Source organism: Nasonia vitripennis (genome assembly GCF_009193385.2).
Source record: "Nasonia vitripennis strain AsymCx chromosome 5 unlocalized genomic scaffold, Nvit_psr_1.1 chr5_random0004, whole genome shotgun sequence".
Taxonomy (NCBI): Eukaryota; Metazoa; Arthropoda; class Insecta; order Hymenoptera; family Pteromalidae; genus Nasonia; species Nasonia vitripennis.
Window position 1 is genome coordinate 1,453,849 of NW_022279655.1, and position 11,471 is coordinate 1,465,319.

At 41.1% G+C, this 11,471-nt stretch overlaps 1 protein-coding gene across 1 annotated transcript; it reads right to left on the reverse strand.

The window, feature by feature from the left end:
• Window positions 1–1,512: 1,512 nt before the first annotated feature.
• LOC103315942 lies at window positions 1,513–2,007 on the reverse strand. The gene has a single exon (XM_008207151.1). It carries the CDS (start codon window positions 2,005–2,007, stop codon window positions 1,513–1,515), a length of 495 nt encoding a protein of 164 aa, XP_008205373.1.
• Window positions 2,008–11,471: the final 9,464 nt, after the last annotated feature.

Sequence of the window (11,471 nt, forward strand, 5' to 3'; positions counted from 1 at the left end):
CTCCATAGCCTCTATATTATGATATTTTGTTGTATACATGTTCGTGGCGCATTCTTAACATCGTATTATTGGTATATAAAGGGTTACTTGTATATGACACACTTTGAACCAAGAAATTCGTTGGATTCAACGAGCGTACATCAGGGTTAGATTTGGAGGTTATGGAAGCAGATGACGCACATGGCCGCGCATGAATTTCCTCTGCAGCACGGTAAACATTTTCGACATCAAAAACTTTACAGTGACGGTTCAGTAAAATTTACGGAGAGCAAGGTAAATAATATCTTGGGTCAGATAAAAACTTTCGGAAAGACACGTCGGCCCACAATTACCGTGCTATTCCGGTAATTTTTACTGGATTATCACGAGATTATCACACGATTATCACATGATAATCGCGCGACATTTTCAACCAATTTATCATGTGATGTTCACGTGATATACTGGAAAATTATTTTAAAAAATTGCATTTCAAATTATTAATCTGTAAGAATGTTATTACCTATTATAATTGAAATAGAAATACATAAGTTTGTATTAAAATATAGTTTTATTGATATTTATACATCATTGAACGAAAATACTATTTTTCAACAGTGAAAATACAAAATATATATATTTTTTTAGACGTAACCTACATCTATACTTATTACTTCAATCAGTCTTTGCGGTTACGTTAAACGTAAAGAAACTTAATATTATAGTTTACTTTGATCATTTTTATTAAATCTTATAGGGACAGCTATACCTTAAAGTATCAAAAATTGATTAAAATATGTATTAAAAAGTAATACAAAACTCAGAAACACTGCAAACAATAAATAACAATTTTTATAGATACCATACACAAGGTACACTGGCCGTTAATGGATACTTTGAATATTCGAACTAGCGGTCATGACACCTCCCATAAGAAATATTTAGCGAGAATCGTGAGTCTGGGATTTGGCGCGCAATAAAGTTAACACTCACTCACTTTACATTTTACTGTTTATTCAATAATTAGAGATCGCGTGGTGGTTTACAGGTTTTAGCTCGAGAGATCTTGCGACATCGAGAGAATGGCGTTTGTCGATGCGTGGCGTGACGAGGTCGATCAGCGAGAGAGCGAACGGCGGGTTACGCTCAGACTCGAGGCGCTGACTGGGAGGGCAGCGCCCTCTAGAAGATCTCCCGTGGGGCGAGGGTTTGTTTGCGGCGACCGCGAGATGTCGCCAGCTGTCGGAATGGAGCAACCACCACAGGTACTCCCCCCTTAGTGATCTTCCCTTGGGAAGAGAACGAAACGCTCTTGCGTGCGGACGAGCCCTTGGAGTCTGGGGACGGATCTGAAACAGAAATGTCTTCGATCGCTGCTTCTTCTCTGCTGATGGACGGAAGGGGGTCTTCCACCCTTTCGCTGTCGATCGGCTCGGCGGGCGGCGAAGCCGCTGCTGGAGCCGTGGCAGTTGACGAGGACTGCGGGTCGGAGGTGTCCTGGTGGGCTGGTATGAGGGCGTCAGTGGTGACAGCCTACTCCACTCCATTGACCAGGATAACGTAGACCTTCTCGCTGACTCTGCGAACAACCTTGAAGGGGCCCACGTACGGCGGGACCAGCGGTTTCCTAACCGCATCGACTCGTTGGTATACATGCGAGCAGGTGGCGAAATTCTTGAGCCGGAACGGCTTGTAGGTCATGTGCCGAGAGGCTGGCTCAGGCTTGATGGACCTGAATAGTTCCTTCAGCTTCCCCAAAAAGGTGCCGATGTCCGCTGGAACGCTGTCGGTGACGAAAAACTCCCCAGGGATGCGTAGGGAGGATCCGTACAGCATCTCTGCTGGAGAAGCCTGGAGGTCTTCTTTAAGGCAGGATCTGAGACCCAGCATGACGATAGGCAGTCTGTCAGGCCAGGGAACGTGTGCTTCACACATCAGTACGGCCTTCAGGGTTCGGTGAAACCGCTCGATTAGTCCGTTCGCCTGAGGGTGGTACGGCGTCGTATGGATTTTGCGGGAGCCGACCATCTGGGCCAAGGAGGCGAACAAAGCAGACTCGAATTGAGTGCCCTGGTCCGTAGTTATCGTGATTGGAGCGCCGTAATGAGCAATACAGTGCTCGAAAAAACTCTTGGCAATGGTTTCTGCTCAGATGTCTGCCAACGGCACTACCACAGGCCATCTGGAGAAACGGTCGATCATAGTCAGGCAGTAGCGCAGGTTTCCCACGAATGGCATGACTATGAGATCCATGTGCACGTGGTTGAACCGGTTGTCTGGGACATCGAAGGATGACAGTGCCTCCCGATTATGTCGCTGCACCTTGGAGCGCTGGTACGAGTCGCAAGACTGAGCCCAGGAGTTGGCGTCCTTGCGAATGCCAGGCCAGGCGTTCTTCACTGTCAGCATCCTGACGGTGGCTCTGACACTGGGATGAGCTGGACGATGCACACTGTCGAAGGCGATACGCCAGAGCTTGAGCGGCAGGTATGGTCGGACCACACTGTCGAGCACGTTGCAGCTGATCTTGTGCCCCTGAATCTCAAGCTGCTGCAGAGCCAGAGTGCCTGTCTCGATGAGGTTCGAAAGTTCTTCGTCTTCCTTCTGAGTGTCCGCAATGGTAGCTGGATCGAGCGGCGACGGCATACTGATGGTCGAGCATGGTCTTGAAAGCGCGTCAGCTACAACGTTGTCTTCCCCTTTGATGTACTGGAACCTAGCATTGAACTAGAGCACGTAATCGAGGTGCCGCTGTTGCCTGGGAGTCGCTTTGTCAGCTGGTTTGGTTGCTGCAAAGACTAGCGGCTTGTGGTCCGTCCTGACGGTGACCTCTCGGCCCTCCAGGATGCGAGAGAAGTGCTTCACAGCTTCGTAGACCGCGAGCAGCTCCCTGTCGTAAGTACTGTATCTTCTCTCCGTCGGGCTGAGCTTCTTAGAGAAGAAACCCACAGGTTGCCAGCAATTGTCGATTCTCTGTTCCAAAGCGGCACCGATGGCGATCGGATGCGTCGGTTGTGAGGGAGGTCCTCGATTCTCGGCAACGAGTACCGGTCTAGGATGGTGTTTGCGTTGAGCTTGCGGTAGTCGCCAGCACAGCGTACTCCTCCATTCGACTTGGGCACCAGGTGTAGCGGGCTGGACCATTGTCCGGATCCAGGTCGGATGATGCCCCTCTTGAGAAGATGGTCAAAGTAATCTCTGGCAGCCTTCAGTCGGTCGCCGTAAAGCGGCCTGGGTCGAGCATGGACCGGAGGGCCCGTCGTGTGGATCTGGTGTCGGACCACCTCGCCGTTGAGCGTGGCACACCCCTGGTGTGGCTCGGCCAGGTCAGCAAACTCGGCCAGCAGCCGCTGGTACTAGTCCTACGGGTCACCGAAGCTAGAACCTGCAACAACGGAAACGCCGTGGATGGCTGTTGCCCGGATCTCCGCCGGGGTTGAGAGCGTCGTAGTCGGGACGATGCTGGAGGTCCACCAGAAAACCTGAGTGGCGAAGGAAGTCCTCCCCCAGGATCGCCACCGGAACGTCCGCCACGATGAAAGGCCAAGGTATGGCGCGACGGAGTCCGAGTTTGAGCGTCACCAAGCGTCGTCCAAAGGTGAGGACCGGAGTACCGTTTGCTGCCACTAGATGCAGTGACTGGACTGGGAGCTTTCGGTCTCGCACTGCCGAACGGGGCAGGAGAGAAAGCACCGAGCCGGAGTCAACAAGAAAGATGGTGTTTGTTGTCTGATCGAGGACGTGCAGGCGGTTTTCAGTGCAGTCTGGGCTGTCGGAGACCGCCGAAGCTCCCGGCAGCCGTCCTAGTTTCCCTGGGCCAAAGGGTGAGAGCAAGGTGATCTGCAGTTCGTCGCCTGGTCCCCAAATCGCTGATGGTAATAGCAGTGGTTTGGATTGCCGGAGATCTTCCTCGAGACCTTGACCGACCTTGACGTCCTCCCTGCTGGTTGTTATTGCGTGGGCCTCCCTGCTGAATGCTGTTACTCATCTTCTGGATCACCTCGAGGGTCCGCGTGGTCGCAGTGGCGATCTATGCCAAAGGTATGCGCATGGCAGCGAACTCGGCGGCGATAAGGGAGTCAGATGATCCGACCGGTGCCACCGCAGCAGCGCGAGCTGGTGATGGTGCTCGATTGTTTTTTGGGTGCCACGTTAATGTAAAATATATAACGGAAATGGTCTCTAAGAATTTGATTCAGGGTATAGAGTTATCTGATGTCGATAGTTTCTTTTGCAAAGCGTGTATGTACGGCAAGCAACATAAGTCATTTGCTCCGTCAAACCATATAAAAGCGAAACTAGGAGAACACATACATAACGATCTTTGTGGACCGATGTCCGTTCCGTCTGTGCAAAGTGCTAAATACTTTGCATTGTTCAAAGATGATCTGTCGGGCTATAGGGTGGTTTTCTTTATTAAGCATAAGGATGATACATTAGACTGTTTCAAACAATTTTGTAATTTGTCGAAAAATAAATTCGAATTGCAATTCGAAGTTCAATAGTTATCTTTCAGAAGCAGGTATTGAATTACAAACGACTGCCCTCTATACCCCCGAACAAAACGCACGAGCGGAACGAGACATGCGAACAATCGTGGAGAGCGCTCGGTCTATGTTGTACGCGAAAGACGCACCATTGTACTTGTGGGCCGAAGCCGTAAATACAGCTGTTTATATTTTAAACAGAACACCAACATCACAAGCGCCGAATTCGACACCGTTTGAAATGTGGACGGGAAAACCTCCCGAGTTAGGTCATATTAAAATTTTTGGATGTGAGGCATTCATGCATGTTCCGAAAGAATTACGAAACAAACTTGCGAGTAAGAGTAAAAAGCGTATTTGATGAAATTGCTACGTTAGTACAATTAAAATTGGCGCCATGCGTTGGCAATATATATATATATATATATATATATATATATACAGGGTGTCCCATTTTAATTTACCACCACCTAAAACAGGTTAATAATTTGCTCTGAGAAAAAAATGTTTCAAATAAAATTTGTTGGGTTCGAAGGGGGGCATCTTTTGGCTATTTTAGCTGCGACCTTGAACATGACCTTCAAGGTCATTTGAAAGTCAAGACCAAATTTTCATATGAAATGTGCATATTTTTATGGCGGATTCGGATTCTACTAAAAAAGAGAAACACTTTTTGTCTGAATCATTTTTTTAAAAATCCCCAAATTTTTGTTGTAAATGGCTTTAAAAAAGTTGAAAAAATCACTAATATCTCTTATTGCCCCACCCTTTAAAAGAAGTTAAAAATTTGCTCTGAGAAAAAAATGTTTCAAATAAAATTTGTTGGGTTAGAAGGGGGGCATCTTTTGGCTATTCCAGCTGTGACCTTGAACATGACCTTCAAGGTCATTTGAATAAGATTTATCACAGATTCGGGTTCTACCAAAAAAGTAACACTTTTTGTCTTAACCATTTTTTGATCATCAATAGGTAGCTCTCCCTTTAACTGAAAAGAGAATTTGTCCTAGAAATAAGCTGTTTTAGATGAATGTTACTAGCTTCAAACAAAGACAGAGGTATCCTTTTGATCACTTAAGGCAAGACCTTCACGTCCAGCCACTTAAGGCAAGACCCCGTCCAACCACTTAAGGCAAGACCCTATCCAGCCACTTAAGGCAAGACCTTCACGTCCAACCACTTAAGGCAAGACCTTCACGTCCAGCCACTTGAGGCAAGACCCCTTCGTTCAGCTAGTCACGGAAATTTCAACGCCTCAAGTGCTCTATCAATTGCCCATTTTGTTGAATGCACATTTGTATTCTCTGCCGAAAACTTCTTTGGACATCTATTAATGTTTGTGGGGTGAACGCCTGGAATGCTGCAACAATTCTCTCCATCATATTTTGTGCCGTCGTCGGGGCTTCCGCGTAAACTCTCTGCTTCACGGCCCCCCACAGAAAGAAGTCCAATGGGGTCAAATCTGGCGATCGCGCAGGGAATTCACAGATTGGACTACCAATTCCAATCCAACTATTTGGGTATGTCGCGTTCAGAAATCTCCTGACAAGTAGTCTACGATGAGCGGGAGCACCATCTTGCTGGAACCACATGTCTCGCCTTATTTCTAGCGGAATGTTTTCTAGAAGAGGTGGAATTTGGTTCTCGAGAATATCTAAATAAAGCTCGCCGTTTAAATTACGGTCATAAAAAATTGGACCCACAACGTATTCCCCAACTATGCCCGCCCAAACATTAATTGACCACCGTCTTTGTGTACGGTGATCTCGCTGCCAATGTGGATTTTCTTCTGCATAATAATGCGCGTTATGAAGATTAACTCCTCCCATATTGTCGAACTTTGCCTCGTCTGTAAAGAGAGTCCGATCAAAGAAAAATGGATCTATGCGCATTCGTGTTTCCGCCCATTGACAGAATCTAAGTCGCCTGGCAGGATCACCAGGCTCAATGGCATGTGTAAGGTGCAAGTGATATGGATGAAATCTAAAATGACGCAATAAACGGGAAACTGTTGATCTGGGTACTCCATGCATTCGCTGAATTTGTCGCGTCGAAATATGAGGATCCTCGGCAATTACAGCACGAATCCCAAGTGCAATATGCTCTCTTGGGCCCGTCCGTCGCCTCTTCCTTCTTAAGTTACCTCCTTGAGCTCTTATCGTTAGAAGTTTAATATTCCTCCTAGTAGGATGACGAGCGTCCGGATACCTTTCAGCGTACAGCCTCGCTGCAGCCTTGTAATTGTCGTGACATTCTCCCAGAATCTTGATCATGTTGACTATCTCTACTGGCGTGTAGTCAGCCATTATCTGTTGTAGGTAGATTTTTTAGGGAATATTTAATCTTACTAGAAATAATTTATTATAAGTATTTTTCTGCTCTGAAATTCAGAAAGTCAATGAAAACCTAATGATGAGAAGCTTTGAGGAGCTGTAAGAATTTACAAGCTTTACCAATAGAACGATAACGAAGTAAAAAAATGTCTTTTAGCGAGAAATAAAGCATTTACGAGAAAAATATTTCTTAAAAAGATGCGTACTTTATCAGAGAATCTGAATATGATTTAAAATATGTACAATTTTCATTAAAAAAACTAAGCTTGATTTTGATTCTCAGTTGAAAACATGCCCCTTACTGCTCAAACTTGCCCCAGATGATGTCAAACTTGTCCCAGTTGTGACCGTAAACTTGCCCCAGATGATGTCAAATTTTCCGCAGATGACGTAAAACTTGCCCCAGAGAATGTCAAACATACCCCGAAGATTGCAAACTTGCCCCAGAGAATGTCAAACACACCCCGAAGATTGCAAACTTCCCCCATGTGATAAAAAATGAATCAGATTAGCCTTCTAATGAACTTTGGTTCTGTTAATAAATTTTTTGGTAATTTCATTTCTTTGAAAAAGAGAGTATTTTCCATTAAAGTGATGGTTCTTTCTTAAAATAAATTTAAGGTTCGAGGTCAAGGTCATAGCCAAGCTTCAATTGCCGGAATAAAAATCGAGGATTACCGTTAAATAAATTGACTGACCTTCGAATGACCTTGTTGGTTAAGGACAAGTTCATGGCTAAGGTCATACTTGGACTTAAATTTGTAAAATTGTGTACGTTTCTAATTCCTCGGATAAAATGTAAAATTTTTAACTTCTTTTAAAGGGTGGGGCAATAAGAGATATCTAGTGATTTTTTCAACTTTTTTAAAGCCGTTTACAACAAAAATTTGGGATTTTTTCAAAAAATGATTCGGACAAAAAGTGTTTCTCTTTTTTAGTAGAATCCGAATCCGCCATAAAAATATGCACATTTCATATGAAAATTTGGTCTTGACTTTCAAATGACCTTGAAGGTCATGTTCAAGGTCACAGCGAAAATAGCCAAAAGATGTCCCCCTTCGAACCCAACAAATTTTATTTGAAACATTTTTTTCTCAGAGCAAATTATTAACCAGTTCTAGGGGGTGGTAAATTAAAATGGGACACCCTGTATATATATATATATATATATATATATATATATATATATATATATATATATATATATATATATGGGCGTGGTTTAATTTACAAACGCGACGCAAAACTTATTAAAACGAACGCCTATATATATAAACCTAATGTCTACTCGCTTCACTTCCGTGTGAGCCACAATAGTGTAAACTCCTAATTGTTGTACCTTTAATAAATCTTGTCATATTCTTTCTCCAAGTATACATTTAATTTGTTCAACCCTGCGTACTCTAAAAACAGTATTTTTGTTGGTTATGAAGGAAATTCGACGAATTATCGTTTATTTGATCCTGCAACGAAAAAGATTAATGTTTCACGCAATGTTTCATTCAATGAAGATAACGTTAGCTTAGAAGTAAGAAAAAATATTGCGAAAATATTTATTGAAACAGATATAAACACACAGAATGAAACATCGCATGAAAATTTAAATAATGATAAAAATTGTGAAAATGAGCAGGCAGACAAAAATGTAAACAGTAGTGTAAGTAACGATCGTAATGTAGTCGATAACTCAGACGCCGATAAAAATGATAAACGGTACTCATTGAGACCGAAAGAATCAAGAAGACTGCCAACACGTTACGAAGCAAATTTGGCTGAAGTTTATATCCCCCAAACGTTTGAGTAAGCGATGAAATGTGATGACAAAGAGATTAGCGCACTTATTAAAAATGAAACATGGGGGGTAGTGCCTCGATCAAAGGATAAAAACGCAATCCATTCCAGATGGGTATTTAGTCTAAAATCTAATGAAAACGGAAATTCTCCTCGATTTAAAGCAAGATTATGCGCGAAGGGATATACACAAGAGAAAGGTATTGATTACACCGATACATTCTCGCCCGCTGTAAGATATGACTCGATAAGAATTTTACTTGCGATCGCAGTACAAAGAAAACTGAAAATAAAACAGTTTGATGTCAAGACTGCATTTCTCAACGGCTATCTAAGAGAAGAAGTGTACGGATATTTTGACCAAAGCTATTCCTTGTAACCAATTTGAAATATTGCGAACTAAACTAGGTGTAAAGAAAATGTAAAATTTTATTGTAAATGTATAACTTATGTCACTCCGTAGTTGTCTAAACACACAAATACTTTTATAAAGTTTATTAATATAAGTTATGCATTCAACCGTTATTATAATTTAGATTTACTAGAAAGCGCTCAATTAGTGGGAGTATCAAGAATTACATGAATATCGCGCTTTCTGTATCAAACAGCGCCATCTAATCGTCGCCCATAGAGGCTTACTGAGCAGCATCGGCCTAGAGGCTCAGATCCCCGTAGGACACCTTAGCGTACGGACTCACGTGTGTATTTTTTAATAAAGTTTCTCTTCGTTTTATAGACCTGTGTTTATTAATTTAATAATAAACATTTGCAGACGCACAACAAAATATTCCTCCTGACCATATAGTACATCATCTTTTAATAAAAAGTAATTATAACCTGTCCATTTTCTGTAACAGTGTAACGTTTTTCTTGAAATGCATCACCTTCTCTTGCATTTTCATAGTAAAAAATGCAATCTAGAATAAATTCATTCGTCCTTTTGTATCTATACGTTGAATTCCTACAAATAACGTATACGTGTGATATATATAAAATTATAGAAGTAATAAAAATATTGATTTAGATTTATTTACTACAGTATTCGTACAGACTATTCGTACAGATAATAAAACAAAAAATAGGTTATATGGCTGTTATCTATTATTTAACGTTAAAATAATATCAAATTATAAAAGTAAAATAACGTACAAAAAATACGTATTTATTTTCAACATAAATATTAGTAAATCAATGAAAATAAAAAATTATGAAAGTACATCAATATTAAATATAAAAATTTACTTAGACTAGTAATAGTTTTATCTATTTGCGTATTTGCATTACTTTGCTGTTAAGAATCAGAAAAAGTTGGCATCGTAAAAGCCATCTCAAATTTTTTTAATATTGCTTTACTTCTATCATTTATAGCTGATTTTTTTTGGAATCATTCTGCTTCGATTTCTAAAAGAAAAAGAAAAAAGTGTATTTGAGATAAATTTACGTTCAAAACTTACAAAATACAAAGAAATATAAATACTTGCTTCAAATTTTCTACTTCGTCAACTACTTTTCTTTCATCGTCTGATTCAGTTGATATAGAAGCATACTTCTTATTAGCTACAGGTTTTCTTTTGTTTTTTAATTCTTGTTCAATATTTTCTTTGCTTACTAGACTAAAATGAGATGAAAAGATGAGTGTGTCTCCGCGGCCGATATCGCGTACGCGAAATGTAATTTAGCGTGCGCGAAAACTTTGTAGCGTGTGCGAAATCAACTAACAAATTTTCCGGAAAAATTACGCGTGCGCTACTAATCAACCTTTCGCGTGCGCTAAATCTGTCGCGCACGCTAGAAAAATCAACCTTTCGCGTACGCTAGATCTTTCGCGTACGCTAGATCTTTCGCGCACGCTAGATATAAACTTTTCGGGCACGTTAGTATTTTTAAGAGTAATTCTTTCGCGTACGCTAAAGTGCTCCAAATTTTCTTATAAGAAGCAAACGGAGTACTTGTATGAGAAATGGAGTGCAACACAATAGAAACAAGTCAGTCTTGGCGAAGTGTCTTTATTAATTAAAAATAATACATGTTACTACAATATAATTATATTATATAGTTACTATGTCTTTATTTAGAGTACTTTATGCATTTATCACAATACCATGATTTTTTTTTATTAGTTGGAAATGGCATCATGTTTTGGATTACACACGTATCCAAATGATACCATGTTAAGCAAGAACTACATTGACCTGTTCCCTCATCTGCTTCTTTGTTGCATGTTGGACATGTGTAAATGTCTTTTTTTCTTTTAACCCTGTTGAGTCGACCAATGCCAGTTTGAAAAGAGGAATGAAGCTGAATAGTACCTTAAAGGATTTCATTGATAGTTTGTTTGGCTTAATTCGACGTAGAGATTTAAAGATTAAAGTGCATGTGCATGATAGTATCTATAAACATCCACTACATCCATATGAAATAGGTACACCAGAATATAGCTACAAAAATTTCTTAACAGAAAATGCTTTTAAAAAAGTACTTGTTCAATTGCAAAGAAGGAATCCAATGACGTTGTTGCACATAAATGAAACTTATAGCACATGCTTAATAAGGTCAGGATTTAGAGTACTCAATGTGGGAATTGACAAATGCGAATGCATAAATTTTCAAGAAGACAAATTGCCATGTAGACATATATTTGCGGTAAGACAACATTTTGATTACGACCTTTTTGATGCCAGTTTATGTTATAAACGATGGAAGAATTCATATAATTTTGAATCTCAAATGAATTTATCGAAAAACATGGATGTAAATCAAAGTTTAAAATCACCACAAACAGAAGTACCATCGTCAAATAATTTATTGTCTAAAGACAATATTCATTTGGTTGCATCACAAACACCAAAATCTGCACCACAGAGACTACGAGCAATGAAAGAAG